General features: G+C 39.3%; 1 protein-coding gene across 8 annotated transcripts in view; it reads left to right on the forward strand.

Annotated features, from left to right (window-relative positions):
• The window catches only part of SPHKAP (SPHK1 interactor, AKAP domain containing), a 119,568-nt gene that overhangs the window by 76,005 nt on the left and 20,397 nt on the right, over nt 1-23,166 (forward strand). For all 8 annotated transcript variants that reach the window (XR_004423649.1, XM_033111822.1, XM_033111820.1 and 5 more), the window contains exons 5-8: nt 5,357-5,416; nt 6,994-7,128; nt 11,018-11,273; nt 12,881-16,637. Coding sequence is in view for 7 of the 8 variants with exons in the window: in XM_033111822.1 (XP_032967713.1) it covers nt 5,357-5,416; nt 6,994-7,128; nt 11,018-11,273; nt 12,881-16,637 (4,208 nt within the window). In the remaining variant the exon portion in view is untranslated. The remainder of the gene's footprint in view (nt 1-5,356; nt 5,417-6,993; nt 7,129-11,017; nt 11,274-12,880; nt 16,638-23,166) is intronic.

Raw genomic sequence — 23,166 nt, forward strand, 5'->3', positions numbered from 1 at the left:
TTGTTTTTGTCTGACTTAATCTGTATTGAAATAAAACCATTTATTAAGTACAGCTAACTCAAAAGTTGTTGTGAATTACAATCTCCTTACAATTATTTTTTTTTCCTATTTTTTATGAGATTTAATGTTAACTTCTTTCTCACGGGAGCCTTTCACCAAAATATATATAATGTCACTATCTGGTGATACATCTATCACTATAATAATGAAATTTTATTTTTAAAGACGGGTACATAGCCCTCCATTTATGAAAAGGGACTTATAAATAAAATAAATAATTGAGATTGTTTGACTGAATAATCCATAATAATCCATAATAAGAAAACAGCTTATTACCTATGGACATTAAAATTTTTACTATATATAAATAACTTTGAAGACTATTTTAGATTATGTAAAAGTCAAAATCATAAAGTAGCATCATTTTCTCAATGACATTTATTCCTACAGCATTTCATTTTAAAACCATAATAATGATAGAAGAGAGGCATTTGAATTTAAAAGTTATGTGCAACCACAAAATTAGCTTAATTAAGCAGGCAAGAAAAAAGGTGTTTGTGTTCTTTCGGTGACGATGTTTCCATCTGCTTCAGCAGCGTATGTCTGCAGATGGTCTAAACAAGGACATATGCAGACACAACATGAAATGTTTTTTTTTTTTAATCTGAAGAGAAAGGCGTTTCCATTCCAAGAAAAACATTGAAAACTTTTATGTGTATTTATTACCAATTATGGTTCTCAATTTTTTGCCTTTTTTTACTTTTTATCAAATCCTTACTTGTGGGACAAAAAAGCCAATCTAAGTACTTTAAAAAGAACCAATAAGTAGGTGAATATTAGCCTAGTTCATTCTCCTATAACTTCCCTATTTAGTCCCTTATGTCCTTATTTGAAGAAAATCTTGTTTATTCATATCAAGTATATTGGAATTCACTACATAAATAAGGAAAAGAATCATTACAGGGAAAATAATTTTTACACCTATCATCGGAGATAGTGCATCCACTTCATTCAAGCACATACATTTGTCAACAAGCATTTATTGAGCGTCTACCAAATGCTGGGCTAGACTAAGCACTAAGAATTCAGCGATGAACAGGGTCTGCCGTCATGAACTCACAATCTAGTGGAGGCTGAAGGACAGATAACTAAGTAAAGAAAAAGGATAACTAAGCAAACACACACACACTTATAAAATATCTTTCCCTGGGTCACTTGGCATATTTGGATTTGCACAGCGGGCATTTTACAGATAACTCAATGGCATCACTCCGGATCGAGGTGGAGTCAACACAGAGTGGTCATATCTTATTGCAAAGTGGCTGGTGTCTCAGACATAGGACCTCAGCCTCCCCTCCCACCGCATTCTCTCCAGACGCTAAGGCATCCCTTTCAATACAGAGCCCATGGAACCATAACGCAGAATCTCCCAAGCTTTCACATGTTAGTCACGTATAACTCTCACCCCTCAGAAACTTATTTTCAACTTCCCATTACCAAATGTCTCCTTAGAACCTCCTGTAATAACACAGGGAGAAGCCTCACTCGTGAAGAGGGATAGACGTCATTCCAACACTTAAGCCTTTCTCAACTCTTACTGCACAGGGAGCGTATCACAGAATTACGACTTCCGCTTTCACCCAACTTTTTTAAAAGCCTGCTGATTTACGCCCAGAGTCTTCTTTGTGGAGAGAGAAAGGCATTTTGCTCACAACTTTCATCTCACTTCTGGAGTTCCTCTAGGGGGCGCCTCTGGCCTTGGACTTACAGCCTCTTCTCCCGCTTGTGCTGAACACAGAGCCTCTGATCATTACTCAACCGGTGCTGAGCAGGGAACACTCATCCACTCTGTGCCATTTTCCCTCTTCTGGTTTTAGATGTGTCCTGTCTGTTTCCCAGGCTCACTTCAAATCCAGCCTTCTCTGCGATGTCATTCTCCCAACTTCCTTCTGCAGCACACGGACCTGTCACTTCTGTGACACTTAATGTTTTTTTGTGGTTTCAGGAATGTGTTCTGCCTCCAGATATATCAGAACTGCCTGACAGCAAGAACAATACCTTGTATTGTTTGTCTTCTCAGCACCCAGCATCAAGACCACATACTTCCAAGATGTAGAGTCTGTGGTCTCATTAAACTACACAAACCTCTACCTCACACCCCCCATTCCCCAGCTCTTCTAAGAGGCATGTCATATATTCTCCATTAGTGGAGTTCAGCATTAGTGGATGCCTAAATATCAAGAACCCAAGGTCACAGAGATCGAACATATTCCAAGAGCAATTCCATCACATGGACCATTTCACCATGAGGTGGATTTACTGTAAAATCATCAAAGATTAAAATTCACGGCTCCTCAGGTGTATAGGCTCTACTCCCCGGGACCTGGGAGGGGTCTTAGCAATATGTTCACATGGTTATATGTTTTGCAAAATTTTCAAAAGAATGATATTTTAATTTTAACTACAAGTGTCCCTTTCCATTCAGAATCCCACTACATCTTATCTCCCTTCATGTTGAGAGTCGTTTGAGTGAACACGGACATGGGTGGGGTCTCACTTAAGGGAAATTGAGGGAAGTGTGTTTACCTGAAATATGTTTATGTACCTTGAGGTCACTTTCATGTATAGTTAAGTGATTGTTAGTTATCCACATGTAGGCGCGGCTTTCAGGAAAACTCTTACCATGGACAGCGGCAACTCAACCAGATATTGTGACATGAAAGTGTCAGGTCAGAGGTGGTTTTGCAATATGAGCATATCCTACCATCCCCAATACCAAAAATATATAGATAGTAAAGAAAAAACAAGGTACATGTGCCAGAAGCTAGTCTGTGCAGAATTCTTCCAGTCACCAGACATGTGAAACTTTAAATACAAGATTGTGTTGTGTCTCAGAGGGAATTTATTTGATAACGCAGCATTGAAAATAATAACTGTACCATGCATTTTTTTCTTTTTTAATGGGAATCAAACAATAGAGAATTTACTTAGGCTTCTGTTTTAGAGCACAAATCTGTGATGGGATTACAAGTAATGAGTATGCCTGTAACAACCCATAGATGAAGAAAATTTTACAGTGGCTTCCCACTAAATTTGACATCAACCTGGAAAATGTACAAGATATTATCAGTAAGAGTTTGTGAAGCTTAAAAAAAAAATCCATCAACAATATTAGAGTAAGACTGGATTATCTTTCTATTTCCTCTAGAGAAAATGATGCTATAAAACTGCTACGATATGAAGAGACAATCAAGGAGTACAGCGCCGAAAATGTAGGGGGAAAGTATTGGCAGTTGATTAATTAAAATAGCATTTTTCTGGGAGTGTTGTCATGTTTGTGGTATTTGTCAACGTTTTTATTTTTGAGGTTTGTTGTGATTCCATCTTCTAAATCAATGAATATTCACTTTCACACCTAAGTTAGAATTTTTTAACTCTTTTTCTTTTTGTTAAAGACTTCCAAAATTGGGCCCTAAAAACCAACGGAAAGATACAGGTTCCAATAAGCAAGTGGTTATGTCTTGCTTTGTTCCGGTTTGGGCCCAGCTAGTTAAGTATGGAGGGTATCCTTCAAATGTAGGCAGTTTCATATTGCAGCCCAGAGTGAAGGAAAAGTAAGTGCATCTCCAGAGACCTAAAGACAGTATCAGAAGGCAGAGAAATTGTTATTATAGATGTTTTTCTTTGGTCTCCGTTTTTCCCTCCTCCATTGTGATATAAGGTAATAAGAGCCCAGGATCAAGGTAATGCACCTTTCTTCAAGGAGAATGGAAAATCGTCTAATCAATTCAGTAAGCAGTAACTGCCATCCCAGCTGCATGTTATTAAAAGTCCTGGAGTACAAATGGATATTGAACCAGTTTTCCAAGGACAAAGTCACTATTATTATACAAATATTTTCGAATGGCCTTAGATCATGGATCCCTTCCAAGTGCCACCTACTATTTATGCTTCCATTTGCACTGTGGGCGAAGGAACTGAGGCCCAATTCCTCTCTACTCACCCATCTTATTAAGCCAAGAAAGAGAACCTGTGAATGAGAGTGTGGGTGGCATTTCATGCCCTTCCTTCCCCCAAATGTCCAGCCAGTTATTCTCAACAAGCAGGTATTATATCCTAAGGATACACTGCAAGGTTATTGTGAGCCCAGGAAACTTGAGGAAATCGCCCATTATTTGGGGCAATAAAACTATAATGATCTTTACACCTCCACAACGCATAACTATTTTAGTTTTTAAGGCTTTTCCCCAAATCTTTTGATTTTGTTTTTTTAATCTCAAAAAGAAACAAGATGGACTCTGAGAAACATGACCATGAACAACTAACAAATCAGAAGGCCCCATATGCCTGCAGGCATCTACTTAAGTCCAAACGTTTGACTAAATATCCAGAGAATTAATCTGCACACTATTAAATGGTCAAACCCACTTGTTAAGAATAAAAACCTTTGGATGCTTTTTAGCAAAATATTGTAAAATCTCATGTCCATCATTTCATTCAACACAGACCCTCCAGAACCTTATTTCTAACACTTCCCTTTCCACAGCTTGTGCCGCAATCAGACTCTTGCTAGATGTTTCTTTATAGTGTGTGGCACTTTCTACTTCCAAGTATCACTCATGCAAGCCGACCTCCCAGGGACCCCCACCCAGAGCCCTACTCACCAAACTCCTATTCCACTCTCAGAACATTATCTCACCTCTTTGAAACTTCAAGATTTCTTCTCCCCCTCTCCATCTGAATGCCCATAGATTTTTATCTATGTGATATGTTTGAGATTTAAATAAACGTTGCTCTGAATTATTAATATTGTAGCTATTGTTTTTATACTATAACTTATTCAGACATTTAAGATGGCAAACAAAAAGGCAAACAATACAAGATTAAATAAATTAAAATTAACTCAAACCATGAGGCAAAGAGAAATCCACTCACTTCACACTATATTAACAGTGAAAGGAGAAAGGGAACAAAAAATTAGAAAAGGGAAATGGAGAGACGTGTTCACTGCAGTTATAAACCAGAGTACTACAAATTTTTATTTCATGAGATTCGATAGCCCTTTATAAAACCAGAAGATTTTTGTTGGCACTGTTGCACTGACTCTAATACAAACAGACTGCTTTGTTCGTTGGGCCATGAATGAAAGAGGGCATTTGGAGGGATCAGTGGGAGTTATGACGAGAGTGTTCGAGGTCTACATGGAAGCTCAAAGGTAAAATGCCTGTTTCAATGCCAGATCACTTATATAAAATGGGAACAACCCTCAAATCCTTTGCTCCAGCTGATTCCTGCTTTCTTCAAAAAGACCTGCCAGGGTTTTCATTTCATTGACCATGTTTGCCCTCTTTTCCAGGTCTGCTTTGTGAACCTGGATGTGAACAAGGATGAGAGCAGTACAGAGCACCTGCAGCAGGTAAGACGGGGAACTCGAGCTCGCAGGGTACTCATTACAGGGGCTGACTGCACGCGTGACAACCGACACGATTTCATCTGTAAAGGATGCTCCTTTGGTAGGAGACTCTTCATTTGAGTGGTGCCATGACCCCTTCCTGCCGCTTTGCCCTGCTTATATTTGCATATCTTGCTTCCCCAGAGTCAGGGCTAAGCTCCAAGCAGGCCCTTGGTCCTGCCCAACAGTGTCACAGACAGCTTTTTTCTGCTGTCCCCTTCTCCACTCTCCAGCACCCTGCCCGAAATGACTTTTCCAAAGTTTTTTCAAAACCTGCTTTGATACCAGCCAGCCCTTCCCTCTGCCTCTCATATTTGCTGCTTCCCGCTGCTTTCATCAAATGTTTTGTCTCTGACTTTGCTTTGCTAGCCCTACACTCACCTGGGGCTCAGCCAACATTTCGCACTCTGCAGCAGCTAAATATTCCAAGCTCATCCGAAGTTGTGAGAATCCTGATGTTAACCTTTGACAATACATAAGAACTTGAAGGCCCACTCTGTCCTTTGGAACTAGAGCCCATGGGTACAACAAGAAAAAATTAATTGGTGTGATATGATTATCATTTCATGCCCAAAGCTGAAGATGGTTTGATCTTACTATTTGGTATAGTGCTTTTAGTGTATAACAGCATACCATTTGCAGCTGGATTATCACAGAACAGTAGACATGCCATTACTCAGTTACTCCTATAATGTTTTTCTCCTGACAATGCTGCAACCTGAAGCTTCTCGAACACATTTGCCCATGCGGATTATTATCCATTATAGATTTCCACTGAGCTCCAATATCATCCATCTGTGGAGTTCGGGAGGGACTTTCAGAATAAATTATGCATAGGATTTCATTTGATGGAATTATGGTGCAGAGGGCACCAAAGAGAGAATAGGAAGGACCAAACCAAGTTGGCATCTTAAAAACTATGTCTGAAGATTTGTGTGAGTGATTTGAGACAGTCTTTTGCTATGGCGAAGAGCAGACACTTGGCAATGATTTAGCTGCATAAACTTGTGTGAGGTACTGGGCCTCAAGCTACTTATGTGTAAAAAGAAAGTAATAGTGGTACCTAATCCATATGGGGTGCTGTGGGGATCAAATATAATAAGACGTAACATATGTACAGTCTTTAGCTTAGTGCCTAGAACAGAACAAAATCAATGTTACTAATTATTTTATTATTAATATAATCATTGACTTTATTAGAACAGGTGATTTATTAGAACACATCACTTATCCCAGGACTTCAGAGGAAAAAATTCCCAAACTACTACATTTAACTGTGGTGTGACAGTAATTATTAAATGTTTACTTTGGGAAATGTAGAACTAAAGAATTTTAAATCTTTATAATTAAGGAATTTTCTATTCCTATCTCAACCTTTATGCTTCAATTTCACACAATCTCTTCTAGTAATATAGTACACGAAGTAACCTATACTATGTATAGTTACATGAGTATATTATTTTTGCCAGTAAATAGTTTGGGGGGAGTGTTTTGGAAGTGAAAGGTAGTCATCTAAACTAGTAAAGATTCTTGTTTTACAGAAATTGGTCAACGTATCACCAGATCTCCCAAAACTTATCAACTCCATGAATGTTCAACAGCCAAAAGAAAATGAAATTGTCCTCCTAAGTGGGTTAACATCTGGAAATCTCCAGACAGATTTTGAAGTTTCACAGGTAAGAAATATAAGCTCTTGATAAGGTTTTGTGATCAGCTCTTGGCACAAATCAGCGTGACCCCCAAATAGATGCCACACGTAAATGCCTGTAGCATAAAAATCAAAAATGTCTTTGTACTCAAGAATAGTCTTCATTTGTATTTCTCCGAAATGTTGCCACTTAGAGTTTAACAGAGCTTTCTTTACATCAACTCCTAACATTTATTATTTTCTCAAGTTCATGGTGCTAAGTGGCACTTAAACCAGAGCAGACACACTAGGCATTGATTGGTTAGCTTAGTTTTCTACAAATCCACTGGACAATAAACAACAGAATTGTCTTCTGTTTCAAGAACAATACCAAAATTCTGATTCATACCATGTGGTTCCAGAATCCCACAATTTCTTCCTTCTGAGTGTTATTTATTTCTTAGGATGTACCAAACAGCCAGGCTAATAACTACAGGATAGCAACCCCAGGATGCAAAAGGTGTTTCCTGGGCCCCCAAAAATGAAATTCCCAGAAAAAATGATTACTGAAAATAAAGCAGGAATTAATATGCTATTATTCTCATTCAACATACTGACATTCATTGTTATTATATAAATTATTATACTCTTTATTTGAAGAACAATAAAAATATTTAATTGTTTAATCAACTTACAGAAAAAATATAAAAGATTTCGAAAGGCACACTGCATAAAAGATTGCTAATTTTCTCAAATAAGATATGCTGATAGTGATAGCTCCAGATTAAGATAGTGAGCATTTGTTTTCTTGCAAATTGTTCTTCCTTGGATTTTAGTTTTGCTGAAAATTTGTAAAATATTTTATTCTTCAATTTTTCAAAATATCAAAAAATTCAGAGGCCCACTATTACTTTCTCTACTCTAGATGCTTCATAAAAATCTGCACACAGCCCATTACAATTTGCAAATCAAGACTAGATCAAAATTCCTCCCAGTCAATAACACATTTCCTTAGTGAGGAAATGTATCTTCTAAAAAGAGAACACAGAAATGCCTCTAAATACCCTCTCTTTATATAAAGCAAAATCATGATGACCAAAAGTAATTTTCAAACCTGAGCTTTAAGAGTATTTCTAGACTAGGCCTGTTAGTTAGGATTTCTAATTAAACATGGCAGAAAATTGGCTTGCGCAAAGAGAATGAGTTGTCTCATGTAACTAAAACATTCAGATTAAATACAGGGACTTAAACAGTCATCAGACATGGATTTTCTCTGTGTCCTCTCTCCTGCTTTCTCTCTGTTTACCCCATTATCAGAGGAGATTTTCCTACAAGGAGGCAATATCCCTTTGGGTTCAAGTTGGGCAAGAAAGAGTGAAAGTCTCTTCCAGGTGGCTTCCAGCAACAGTCTCATTGTGTCGTATTGGCTCTCAAGTATCATGTGCCCATTTCTGAATAAATCACTGTGGCCTAAGGAATAAGATATTCAGACTGTCCAGACCTGGGCCATATGATCACCTCTGGAGTTGGAGGTGAAGTAACTCCATGTGGATTCTTGGACTGTGAATGGCCCAGAAAAATGATACCCCACAGGGTGTGGGAACCAAAGGAAGGGTGAATGATGTTTGGTCAGAAAAGCAACACAAATATTCATTAGGGTAAGGGAGAATACAATTGCCCAGGACTCATTAAAGATCACCCATCAAAAATGTGTTTAAAATTCTGCATACTTTTCCTAAGAGCTGTCAAGGGTCCCCACCACTTCCTAAGTATCACTTCACCCACAGAAAGGACCTTTCAGGGTCCCACAACTATAAAGTGGAACAGCCAGTATTGCAAGCCAGGTTTGTTGGACTCCAACTCCCGGGTCCTTTCCAATTCTCCCCATGGCCTCCTGGTCCAACCAACAAAGATCCAGCATCCACATAAGACAAGTACAGTTTGGAAAGGATGGTGGGTTGCACCCAGACCTACTCAAACTCAGGCATGCTTAGTAAAATTGTTTTTTTCTCATGGAAAAAACAGCCACAGGAGCAGATCTTATGATTGTACGTAATAACCATCTCAGGAAAAAAAATGTTTTTTCCATAGGAAAATAATCGATTTTACTTATACTTTCCACTTAGTATTTTACCTGACTGTTGGTTGTTGTAATGATTATTTTTCTTAAGAGTTCTTAGAGTCTGATTCTAAGACTCCACTGAGGACAGTCTGAGGAAGAGAAAAGATAACTGTTGTACCTCCTCCTCATTTGTTGCTCACCGGTGTGTATTCATTAGTTTTTTCTAACACATATGTATAGGTAGTTGTGTATGTGTTTATATATATTTAATAATATCCACAAAAAATAAGATCCGAGAGAATACAGATTATAGATACGGAGCTCCATGACAGCAAGATGTCTGACTTATTTACCACTCAGCACTTAGTTGGTCCACATAAATATTTGTTGAATGAACACATAAATAAATGAGGGACATAAATAAATGAGGGATGTTCTGAACATGTCCTTACATTTTTCCAGTTGTATAATTTAATTGTAAAATAATGTAGCAGTATGAAAAAGCAAGAGTCATTGGCTGAGGTAAAAAGAAAAAGACATGAATAAACAAAGAGAAAGCTGTTCATAGTCAACAAAACTCCTAGAACAACAGAAAAGGCCATCTTTACATTAGCTTTGCAATAATATTGTACTTTTCTTGCCCAAAGGAGCCAGTTTGCAAATGGACAATTAATCTTGGTACTCCACCAGTACCAGTACTCCACCCTGGTACCTTATTTTGCTTTGAAAAACATTGTCTTTATACTTCATCTTCCTTCAATTTTTTGGATATGAAAAGAAACTAATTTGCATTTGAATAGTCCTTTGTGCTTCTGAAGTTGCTTTCATATTATTTCATTAAATCACTGTGACTAGTCTCTAAGAACTAATGGAGGAAGGTATTATTTTTATCTCCATTTTATGGAATAGGAAACTAAAGTTAAGAGAAGTGAGGTAACTTCTTATGTGGACCACTAAAAATGTTAAGCTGATCACGAAAAATCTTTGGTGCTGTAATTTCCTGGGTCAAAGGCGTCAAGTGGCTTGTTTGTTCCTGTCCTCACATGATGTACGAGAACATGAGTTATGCCCTTGGGACTGATTGAAACCTCCCCAATTAACCCAGTTCAAGTGGCTTTCACCAACCTCTCCATCCTCACTTATGAATTAGCAGATAACCAACTTTTAATGGGACAGGGCAACCAAACCGAGACTACCCCTAAACAAACAGATGCTGGCTGTAGTTGACTAAGAGGAGACTTAGCATTGCTCTATTCTCCTTCCCCAACATTGCTGAGCTGTGAAAACCGATGGATTGTGGTACCTACAAAATAATTTACCCCTTGGGGAGATTTGCTCCAATTTTCAAAACTACCTCCTTTCGTGAAGATACAAAAAATTCACTTTTCCTTTGGTAAAACCAATGAGCAAGCACAGATGGACTACAATCCTCCTACACCAGCTCTTAAAAACGCCAACGCCTAATGTTTCAGTGGAGTTCTGGCCTCTCTCTCAACTCTGGCCTCTCTCCCCTGTTTTAACAGCTTTCAATAAAGTCTTCCTTACCTGTTTAACTTTGCCCAGGGCAATTTTTGCTTTGATGGAAGAGAACAAAACTATGTGCTACAACTGGACTATTTTCCCCTAAGTTAATTTTTTTCCTAGGTATTCTGTGTTCCCAAATATCATTTGAAGGGGTTTTTTTTTGCTTTTTTTGTTTTGTTTGTTTTGTTTGTTTGTTTTTTGAAGCAGCTCATCAGTATAAGACCAGAAGATATTCCAAATATTTTAAAAGTCCCCACTCCTTCTAACAGGAGAGATTTGTGGAAGAAGAAATGTCAGTCAATGGTTTTCTATTTTCTCTTTTAATAAATGCCTTTTGTCTCTCTACTTTTAGTGTCCTTGGCTACCAGATATCTGCTTGGTCCAATGTGCCAGAGGGAACAGACCAAACAGTACTAATTGCATCATCTTTGAAATTAACAAATTCTTGATTGGTCTGGAACTGGTGCAGGAGCGGCAGCTCCACCTGGATACAAACGTTTTGAAAGTGGAGGATGACACAAACTGTTCCCTGTCTTCAATCGAGGAAGACTTTCTCACTGCGTCTGAGCACTTGGAGGAGGAAAGCGAGGTGGAAGAATATAGGAACGGTGAGGACTTGCCAGTAAAACAGATGCTCATTCTGAAGTTAGTCATCCTCTAAAAATGTCTGGATAAAATTTGAGAAAAGTGTCAAGCCTCATCAGTTTTGCTGACACATCACAATCTTCACTAACTGAGTTCAGGGCAGGAAGAAGGATAAGAAAACAGTAGGGAAGATGCTGAGTGATGCATTTAGACTTAATGGTTTGATGGCTCCATTCTCTCTAAAGATGCCTTAGGGGTGATGTGTGTCTTAAAGGGACATTGTCCTGCCTGCCAAGAGATGGAGAGTATCACTGGGAGGAAAGTTAACTTCCCTAAGACGTGCATAAAAGCCACCTATTTGTTGAAGCCAAGTTAGACTGGCCTGAAGCCTCACGTGGCCTCTTTGAAGCTGTGAAATCTGGGGTCAGTTATCTAGTCTTTCTGAGCCCTTAGCCATAATTTGGGGGTATAATAGTTACGATAGCACTATTGCATTTAAACTTATATTATATGATAATTATATCTTTATATTATGTTATATTATTGTCATGTGCCAGTTCATGATGGGAAATGCATCTAAGAAATGCATCTAAGGTGATTTTGTCATTGTGCGAACATCACAGAGTGCACTCACACAACCCTAGATGGTACAGCCCAGAACACACCTAGGCTCTGTGGGGTAGCTTATTGCTCCTAGGCTACAAACCTGTACAGCACATTACGGTACAAAACAACATGAGATTAAATCAAGCACAAGAGAAAATGGTGAGATCAAGAGATGCAGTAAACACAAGATGTATGAGACTGCTGCCGGTGTAACACTGTATATTGTTTTACAGCAAACTTTGTCTTTAATAAGTAGAAAGAGTTTTAGGAGGACATTGTAATGGCTACAATGTCACTAGGCAATGGGAAATGTTCATCTACATTATAATCTTATGGGACCAACGTGATATATGTGGTCTGACATTGACTGAAACGTCGTTACGTGGTACGTGACTATATTATACTATTATTAATGTGAGGACAGAAGGAAATAACCCAGGAAGTGCTTAGTACTCATTTAGTCACTCTTTCTACTGACTTATTCGTGGAGCTCTGTGAATAAAGGGCTCCGCTCCCCCACTCTTAACTTTAGAAAGAGATAATCCAGGTGTTGTGGCTACTGTCCCTGTGGCAAGTCCTATGCAACTTTCAAAGCAAAACTTTGTAACAAGACCCACTATTGAGGTTGCTCTAAATATCCCCCTTCTACCCTCTTTACTCACTAGGAAACTACAGGATGCAATTTGGGGGTTACTTTTCCCCTGAAGAATGGTGACCAGATCTCAGCTCCCAAAAGCCTTCTTCTCCCATTCTAGCACTGCATTTGTATTCTGCATCGAAAGCCATGTTGTTGGGTGGCATTCCGTAATGAAACTCAAAAGCTTTTTCAGATATTTTCTTCCTGAGGAAACATCCAAATGTTATTTATTTCATTTTATTTTATTTATTTATGTATTTATTTATTTATTTTAGTGGGGAAAGATAGATGATGCTTTAAAGCATTTTTAGAAAGTAATTATTATTTTAGACTCATGAGCACCTGCTATCCCAAAAGTAAAAGCGGTCTTCATTTTCTCTTCACTAGGCCGTGAAAATATAAATGTCTCAGCCAGTGTTATGGAAAGTAAAAAGCCAAAGGAAACCACCCAAGAGGAATGGAATTACAATAAGGAAAAGTCACTTAATACTTTGGAAGACAAGTACATGAGCAAGTATCATACATCGTTGATTAAAACAGAAGGATCTCTGGAGAAAAGAGCAGAAGATACAATCTTTCAGAGTCTAGATCCATCAGTCAACCCATCAGAGTGGAAAGGTGGAGCTGTGGGAAATGACAGATCAGCCACAAATTATTATTATTCAGAAAAATGTAAAGGTCAAGTGGAAAAATTGCAGGCAGTATATATTCCAGGCAATGCTTATTTCTCCAGGATGGTTAAGAAAGATGGACCTCCTGCCTGTGGTACTGTCACTGAGCATGGCAACAGCTTAGACCAAGGAGACACTGGAGATGGAACAAACTCTCTTCTTCCCATACAAGATGGAAAAGCCACAACTGGAGAGTATGCTACAAATTTAGCAGAGTCCGTGCTACAAGATGCATTTATTAGATTATCTCAGTCTCAGCCTACACTTCCCCAGGATTCTGTGGTCAGTGTCTCTGTAGGAAGTGCTCTGCTCTCCAGTGGCTGTTCCACGAAAGATATCGTGGTCCCTCGGTCATGGAATGAGCTCCCCAAAATTGTCATTGTTCAGAGTCCAGATGGCAGTGATGCTGCCCCTGAGCCAGGCATCTCTTCATGGCCTGAGATGGAACTCGCTGTTGAAACCTCAGGTATCCCCTCTGGAGAAACCTCTAGTAGACAGCCCCAGAGTGCTCTAGAAGTAGCATTAGCTTGTGCAGCCACTGTGATTGGAACTATTTCCAGTCCAAAGGCCACAGAAAGACTCAAGATGGAGCAAGAAGCCCTGGTTTCAAACCATCCACTAGGAGGCAATGAGCCACTGCAAACTCAAGCATCCCAAGTACTCAAGGAAACTTCCCTTAGTGAATACTCATTTTCATCTGCTTTGTGTGGCATGACTCAAGTGGCGAGTGCCGTGGCTGTCTGTGGCCTGGGTGAAACAGGAGAGGTGAAGTACCCAGCGGCTTCAGGTCGCCTCTTGTCTGCAGCTGAGTCTTGTGCAGCAATCCCCCCACTTTGTAATTTAGTGACAAGCAGGGGCACGGAGCTGGGAAATGAAGCCATCGCAGAGGCGTTGCTCAAGGAGGCCTCTCTCGTTCTAACAAAGCCTAAAACCTACAGCAGCTTCGGAGACCTCATGGAATCAATGAGCAGGAGAATCATGGAAACTGTTTCAAAGCCTCAGGCCTTGTGCTCAGAAAACGTCCTCGGAAATGAACTGGCCCTGGCCTTGTCCAATGTTATCCTGAAACATGCCATTGATGAAGTTCACCAAAAAAATAAAATCATCGACCCCAACAATGGCAGGCATTCATCTGAAGCTCTGGACACCTTGATGGAAAGTACAAATCAACTGCTCTTCAATGTGATATGCTTCACATTCAAGAAGATGAGCCATCTTGTACAGTTGGGTGAATGTCCCACCATCCTTTCTAAGGAGACCATTGGATGGAGAGAAACAGACCTAGGCTGCCAGCCACCTAATCAAGCTGCTGGTCAGGCATGGATGAAAACCACTGAATACTCCAGCAACCATCCACTTAGCAATCCACATAGCACTAGTCTTGTTATCAATGATGCTATAGATAAGGTGCATCCAAAGCAAGACAGCAAGAGCCCAGCGAAACCAGGCCTCTTCCAGAGCCCAACAATGCAATCTGAACTGTCTTGTAGTCCCAGAGTGCCTGGTGCTTCGATTGCTAAAACATCCCCTGAGGAAATATATCTGAAAGGAACCATGGCAAAGGATACAAAAAACCCTCATCAGATGCCCAGTCACAATGAGAGTGAAGGTAGAGTCCCCTCAGAGGGACAGAGGACACCGACAGTCACCAAGTGCAGCAGCGTTTCCCAGGATGCAAAGGACAGCTTCAGTCCAAACACTCCGCCTCTAAAAAATGAAGTTCAAGTTAGTCTGTCTTTGTTAGAGAATGACGTGCCGCTTCCTGCTCAATCCATGCTACAGGCAAAACACACAGAGGCATACTGCATTACAGACTTTGCGGAAGAATTAGCAGAGACCATTGTCTCCATGGCAACTGAAATCGCAGCAATTTGCCTTGACAACTCAAATGGAAAACAGCCCTGGTTTTGTGCATGGAAAAGAGGAAATGATTTTCTGGTTACCCCGAACGTATCCTGCCGATCCTTGAAGAGGAAGGAGAGCCAGGCCGGTGGTGCCACCGTGAGGAAACACAAGCCACCACGGCTCAGTGAGATTAAGAGGAAAACGGATGAGCATCCGGAGCTTAAAGAGAAGCTGATGAACAGGGTTGTGGATGAGTCCATGAACCTTGAGGACGTCCCAGATTCTGTCAATATTTTTGCAAACGAAGTGGCAGCTAAGATCATGAACCTCACAGAGTTTTCCATGGTGGATGGCGTCTGGCAAGCCCAGAGCTTGCCCCGGAATCGGTTACATAGCGGAGACAGGTGGAACCGGCTGAAGGCCTCCAGCTGTGAAAGCATCGCTGAGGAGGACTCAAATGTCAGAGCCTATGTCAACAGCCTGGGTTTAATGAGCACCCTAAGTCAGCCAGTTAGCAGAGCCAGCTCCGTCTCCAAGCAGTCGAGCTGTGAGAGCATCACAGATGAGTTTTCCAGGTTCATGGTGAACCAGATGGAAAATGAAGGCAGAGGATTTGAGTTACTGCTGGATTACTACGCAGGCAAGAATGCCAGCAGCATTCTGAATTCAGCTATGCAGCAGGCGTGCAGGAAAAATGACCACCTCAGTGTGAGGCCGAGCTGTCCCTCCAAGCAGTCCAGCACCGAGAGTATAACGGAGGAGTTCTATAGGTACATGCTGAGGGACGTGGAAAGAGAAAGCAAAGACAGCACCTCCTCCAGACGAAGCAGCCAGGATTGGACAGCCAGCTTACTGTCACCTTCTCTGCGATCCCCGTTGTGTTACAGACAGTCGTCCATGCCAGATAGCAGATCCCTGGGCGCCAGGCTGACGGTGAATGCGCCATTCAAAGCCAACTCCTTAGATGGCTTTGCGCAAAACAGCCAGCGAGATTTCCTGAGTGTAGAACCAGTCAGTGGTGCTTCCTCATCCGGGCTCTGCAAATCCGACTCTTGCTTGTATCGAAGAGGTGGAACCGACCAGATCACAACTATGTTAATTCATGAGACGTGGGCAAACTCAATCGAGGCTCTCATGCGGAAGAACAAAATTATAGTGGATGATGCCCAGGCAGCTGATGCTGAGCCCGTTTCTGGTGGCTCTCCCGTGCACGTGGAGAAAAGTGCAAACAGATTAGTTTCCAGCAGAGTGCCAAGTGGGCCAATTCTCCTTGTCCAGGAGACTATTGATTACCCAAAGAAAGACTCTGTTACCAGAAGCCAACATCCCCTCGAGTCGGCTCCAAGCAAAGATGCTCCTCTTACAAAGCACAACAGTTTAGATTCTAAAAAGGAAACTTCCTTGTGCCGTGATGGTCTCCCTCCAAACCACACCAGGCGATCACTTTGTTCAAGGGAAGTGCCTTTAATTCAGATTGAAACAGATCAGAAAGAAGAGTGTGTTGGCGAACCTGAACACATCGTCTCCAAATGCGGCCCCCTAGAGGAAGCAGAGCATTTGAAAGAAGAAAAAGGCCCAGATGTGGCAAGGGATGGAGACACTGCCGAGAGTGCCCGCCAAAATCATAGGTGAGTGAATCATCTCTGAGACTAGATAAGGGTGCATGGGACTGGAGTTTACATCTTAATTAGTATTTATTCTAAATCTTAGGGATTTATTGATGCAAGAACTGAATTCCCGAGACAATAAATGACCACCCTGGGTTACCATGCACTTTCAATGAAAGATGGAAGTATTTTTTTTTTCAATTTCTAAAACAAACTGGATTCATTTACGTAATACAGGAACTAGGGTATTATTCTCCCTATTGAAATTAATCGTCCATAGTATGCTTCCTTTTAAAATTTTGCCCATGGCCATTTTTAAGCAAAAAAGAAAAATATGTGAACTAATCCATTTGAAAAAAAAATTAATTTAAATAAACTTTAATATTCGAAACTGATATTAAATATTTTGGTATCATTTTTCTCTAGGGCTTTCTCTTTCAAGTTTTTCTTTTTTGCCTTGTTCTAAAGATCTTTGCAAGGACACTGTGTCCCACAAGTGCTGGCTCCTTAGATGCATGGTATAATTATGGTGGCATTAAGGACAAAACAACACTAGAGTACTGTCATTTAAATTTCTCTTCCAGAAAATTGTAATTGTAGGTGACAGTGCTTTTTGAATTTGAGGCAAAGTAATTATCTCTCTCAGACTGCCTAAAGAAGTGTCAATTCCTTTTAAAACTCCCATTTTCTGTAGAAAATTCATAAGATTCTTGAATGAAACTATTGTATCATGTTTAGATGTTTGGTCTATAGTTAAAATTAAACAACACAGAAGAAAACAAAAATTAAGCTACTGGCCTTGGGAAACATTAGTTGAGTAATAGCCTGCACCGTCTTTTCAGAGACATGTGCATATTGTACAAAGAACCTGGGGTTTTTTAATGTTTAGTTGCAATAAACAAGTTGAACACAGCCTTCATCAAATTTTAGCAGCTCTCAGGTGTCCCCAGTATCTCCCCATTTCACCAGGAAAGCAAAAGGGATCCATTCTTAGGTGCTGGTGTTCTCCCATCATTATAGGGCATCGTTACCAGATGTGGGTGGTGTGTGGTCCAGGTTCATGTATTCCATTCTCAACCACACAGTGCTAAGAACTTAACTTTCCAACTGGATTAAATTTGGGAAGAAATCAAAGGGAAGAAAGCATGAAAGTATACAAACAAGCAAAAGAACACAAAGTTAAACCAAATGAAATATAGGTTAAGTTAACCAGGAAGACAAGTTCTTATGTATCAGTAATTCTTCAGCTAAAGACAATACTTATCAAAGTCTTACAGGAGCACCTCACCTCATTTTAACATTCACCTACGACAGGAAGAATGGAGAATTCCAAGTTTTTAAAAGTTATCAAAGAGTTGAAGAAACTAAACAGCCAATGTGCAATTCTTTAAAATTACTTTAACTTGAGATAGGAGACAATGGAACACGCCTATTTTAGATTTCAGTATCTAATTTAGAGTCTCCTTGAGACTCTAAATAAACCAGCTGAGATTTTTAGTCAAAGGTTACCTAGTACTTTTTAGTCCAAGTTTACCTAGTTCATGAGTGCTGAGATTTTTAGTCAAAGGTTACCTAGTTCATGAGTGCTAGGGAGCACTCATGAACTAATAGTTCAACAAGATTCATGGTTGTAGGCTCAAATCAAATAGGACTGTCATTGAAGTTAAATAAAATTCATTATATAGTTTTGAGTTAAGTGTCACTATTATGCTTAAAATAGGTACAGCTTGGGGACTGTCAAAGAATTGGAGAAAGATGTATAAAGAAAGCCTCCAACTGATTTAGGTTTGTGTTCCTCATAATGACCCAAGCACACATTCTCTCATGATATAGATTTCTGATTTTGCTTTCCAATAATGAAAGAAAAAAATGTGAAATCACCAGCCTTAAAAATTGAAGAGATGGGTCTGCTTCCAAAACATACTAAATATTAAATATGTTCTACTTTGTGAAACAATATAAAGAATTGTTATAGAACATGAACTCCACTAACTAACCTTGTAACCATGTCACCTTGGGCAAGTTCCCTAATCTCTCTACCTCAGTTTACTCACCTATAGATGGGAATAATAATAATAATAATAATAATAATAATAATAATAATAAAGTCATAAGAGGATTCTTAAGACTTAAATAAAGAAATGCACATAAAGCTCTTAAATCCGTGCCTACTAAATGAATGTTTACTTTATGGTAATTGTTGTTTTGGGTTAGGATATATCATTGCCTTTTTTCCAGGGGATTATTTTCCTAAGAAAAACTTGTTATAAACAGTGTGAGAATTTTATTACAACAGGAGAATTCCCAGGATTTGCAAGAGGAGAAATTAGTCATATATAGATCCTTTTTCCTAAGCTCAGAGTTGTTATCATGAAATTTGATGTGTCAAAATATCTAAAAATGGAACTCAATTCCTTATGAAGGAGTTCCTACCCACTTACCCACAAGAGAGTTAGGTGAGACAGGTACTCTTAATTTTGTTTAGAGGTGGGAGGTGTTATGTCCTGAGGATATTTTTAGGCTACTATCTGAGGGACATTTTCATAATTCTTACTGAAAACTTCATAAAAGCTCAACATAAAATCACTTTCTTACTTTTTTGTGTAATAAAAGAATAACAACTTCAGACTATATTATGGAAGTCAGACCCAAATAGAAATGCTTGTTGTATTTCAGGCCACCACAGTTGTCCAGATACCTGAATTATCCCTCAATTATAAAGAGCTTCAATGATGTAGGGTACCCCGTTCTTCATTTCTGGAAAATATTGTCCTCTCAGTTGGCATTATTATGTTCTTAACTCATCTGCCCTCTCTGAGATGATTGAAGAATAATAATCTTTTTGATAAGTTGAGACCACAAGGTATAAACACCAAACTGAGAATTCTGAGCATCACATGTAGTACTCACTGACCTAATCTGATTTTTTAGAAGCATATTTTATGTTGTGTGTTCATTTATATTTGCTTCAAGAGAAGACTTATTCTTCCAATAAATGTTTGATGCCCTTTCTGGGGTGCACATTATCCTTAGGGCTTCAGACACAGAAAAATATAGAGATTTGGTGCCTGGTCCCATGGCTCTTACACATCAGTGGGAGAGACAAACAATATACATGGAAAACCTCTTTGGAAAAAAAACAACAAAGTTATTAGACAAGAGTGTGAAGGGAGAAAAAATAAAAACAATAATGTGATAGAGAATAACTGATTGGGGTAGTGTCTACCTAAGATAGGATGTTGGCATTTGAGATGAGACCGAAAGGAAGACAAAGTATCAGCCATGTGAAGAACTGACGTGAGACTTGCATTTCACATAATGCTGTTCTAGCTAGCCTGAAAAATTCTCCCACTATGAATGAACTAGAAAGTCTGGATTAAATATAATAAACATCCTTTTAAATACAGGGCTGAATCCTTTTAAATACAGGGCTCATCTCAGAGGCAGAAAATGAAAGGATCTGGAAACAAAAGTGGTAAGTTAAAGCTGATTATGCAGCTGCACTTAAAGCATTTGCCAGTTTCAGCAACCCAAAGGTTCATTTTCTAAAGCCTTGAGGAAACCAGGAAATGATACTGTGGGCCCATGAATGACGAACACTTAGAACTGACACCCAGCTCCATATTTTGAAAGGTTATGTCCTCAGTATAAATAAGAATTTAGGAAAGGGGTTACCCACTAGAAAAGGGATTTGATATTTTTAAAAAAGATTATCTTTCAGGGTTAGGTTTCTGGGGGAGGGGGTGAATCTCTTAAGAATTTTTAACCTAATGCTTGTTTGGAGTTCTAATTTGTACCATCTAAGTGGTCCAGGGAACCCCCCAAGCTGGTAAAATACCTTAAAGCAAACTCAGGTTGACAAAACTATGAGACCTTGGCAGGGACAAAAATAAATCTCTGGATGTTGTAGCCCAAGTCTTAAAGGATTCCAACAGAGGACGCCCCAGCAAATTTGAGCTCAGAACCTCAAATTGCAAGATACACATTGAATCAAGGCATTGTAAGCAAGACTCAGCACAAACATCAGATGGCAGAATTAGCCCTAACAAGAATTTCAGATGTTGGAATTATTAGATACAGAATATAAAATACATATATTTTAAATGGTTGAAAAAAATAAGGTGTTCAAAACAGGTGCAAGGAACAAACTATGATCAAAATAGGATAGGGTAGATTTAAAATCAGCTGAATACTGTAATAGATGACATATATAATCATTGAAATGAAAACCTCTAGATATAAAATAATTATTTAAAGTAAATAAAATCATTGAAATAGAAACCTCAATAGCATACCTATGGAGAGAATTATAAGTGACACACACAAAGGGTGGTTTCAACAGGTACCAGAGCCCACTGAAGCAAATCTCACTCAGTAGGGTAAGCCCATGCATAGCAGCCTGTAAGCTGCGGATGAACCCAAATCCCACAGCCAATCAGCCTAAGGATCAGTCCCACCCACTGACATGCCATTAGCAATCAAGGCTCAACTATAACAGGAGGGCACACACAATCCACACATGGGACACTCCTAGAGCACCTGGAGCAGGTGACCAGGGTGATTGTGCAAGGGCACCTACCATAGAACACCATCTGGCCGAGACTGGGAGACATAGATGATCTACCTAATACCTAGAAACAAACACAGAGATGCAGGCAACGTGAGGAAACAAAGAAATACATCCCCCCAAAAAAAATAGCACAAAGCTCCAGAAAAAGACCTAAACAAAATGGGGGCAAGCAACCTACCAGATACAGAGCTCAAAACACTGATTGCAAGGATGCTTAAGGAATTCAGTGAGAACTTCAACAAAGAGATAGCAAGCATAAAAAAGGAAATAGAAACCATAAAAAAGAACCAGTCAGAAGTGACGATACAATAACTGAAATGAAGAATGCACTAGCAGATTAGATGATGCAGAAAATCAAGTCAGTGATTTGGGAGACAAGGTAGCAGAAAACACCCAAATTAGAACAGCAAAAAGAAAAAAAAAATCCAAAATAATGAGGATAGTTTAAGGGGCATCTGGGACATTAAATGTAACAGCATTTGTATCATACAGGTACTAGAAGGAGAAGAGAGAAAACAAGGGATTGAAAACCTATTTGAAGAAATAATGACTGAAAACTTTCCTAACTTGGTGAAGGAAATAGACATACAAGTCCAGGAAGTACAGAGAGTCCCAAGTAAGATGAACCCAAACAGGCCCACACCAAGACACATTATAATTAAAATGGGAAAAGTTAAAAACAAAGAGAGAATCCTAAAAGCAGCAAAAGAAAGGCAACAAGTCACGTATAAGGGAGCCCCCATAAGATTGTCAGTTGATTTCTCAATAGAAACTTTGCAGGCCAGAAGGGATTGGCATAAAATATTCAATGTGACAAAAAGCAAGGACCTATAACCAAGCATTCTTTACCCAGCAAGGCTATCATTTATAATCAAAGGGTGGATAAAGAGCTTCCTAGACAAGAAAAAGCTAAAGGAGTTCATCACCACCAAACCAGTATTACATGGTATGTTAGAGGGACTTCTTTAAGATGAAAGAGAAATCAAAATTATGAATAATAAAATGGCAATAGGTACATATCTATCAACAATTACTTTCAGTGTAAATGGATTCAATGCTCCAATCAAAAGACAAAGGAGGACTGAATAGGTGAGAAAACAAAACCCTTATATATGCTGCCTACAAAAGAATCATTTCAGATCAAAAGACACACAGAGATGGAAAGTTAAAGGATGGAAAAACTTATTTCATGAAAATGGAAACAAAAAGAAACACAAAAAAGCTGGGGTTGCAATACTTATACCAGACAAAATAGACTTCAAAACAAAGTCTATAAATAGAGACAAAGAAGAACCCAGTAATCCCACTTGTGGGTACTTATCCAAAGAAACCCAAAACACTACTTTGAGGGGATGTGGGCATTCATGTGTTCATTATAGTGTTCTTTACAGTGGCCAAGATGTGAAGGCAGCCTGGGTGTCTGTTGATGGAAGAATGGATAAAGAGGAGGTGGTACCTCATATACAAGGGAATATTGCTCTGCTATGGAAGGGAATTGGTTCTTGCCATCTGGGACAGCATAGATGGGCCTGGAATGTATTGTGCTGAGTGGAGTATGTCAAACAGAGAAAGCCAGATGCAATGTGATTTCGCTCATATAGGGAATCTAAAGAACAAAATAAACAACAAAACAAAAACAAAACAGACACAGACTCATAGATACAGAAAACATTTTGATGGTTGCCAGAGGAAGCGGGGTTGTGGGTGAAAAAGAGGTAGGGATTAAGAAGTGCAAATTGGTTGTTATAAACTAGTTATGGGGGGTGTAGGGTATAGCATAAGGAATATAGTCAATAATACTATAATAACTATGTATGGTGTCAGATGGGTACTAGATATGTTAGGGTTATGGATGGGAGTGTTTTGGAGGCAGGGTGAAAAAGGTGAAGGGATTAAGAAGTACAAATTGGTAGTTATAAAATAGTCATGGGCATATAACATAAAGCATAGGGAATATAGTCAATGATGTGGCAATACCTA

Source organism: Rhinolophus ferrumequinum, chromosome 8, assembly GCF_004115265.2.
Source record: "Rhinolophus ferrumequinum isolate MPI-CBG mRhiFer1 chromosome 8, mRhiFer1_v1.p, whole genome shotgun sequence".
Lineage (NCBI taxonomy): Eukaryota > Metazoa > Chordata > Mammalia > Chiroptera > Rhinolophidae > Rhinolophus > Rhinolophus ferrumequinum.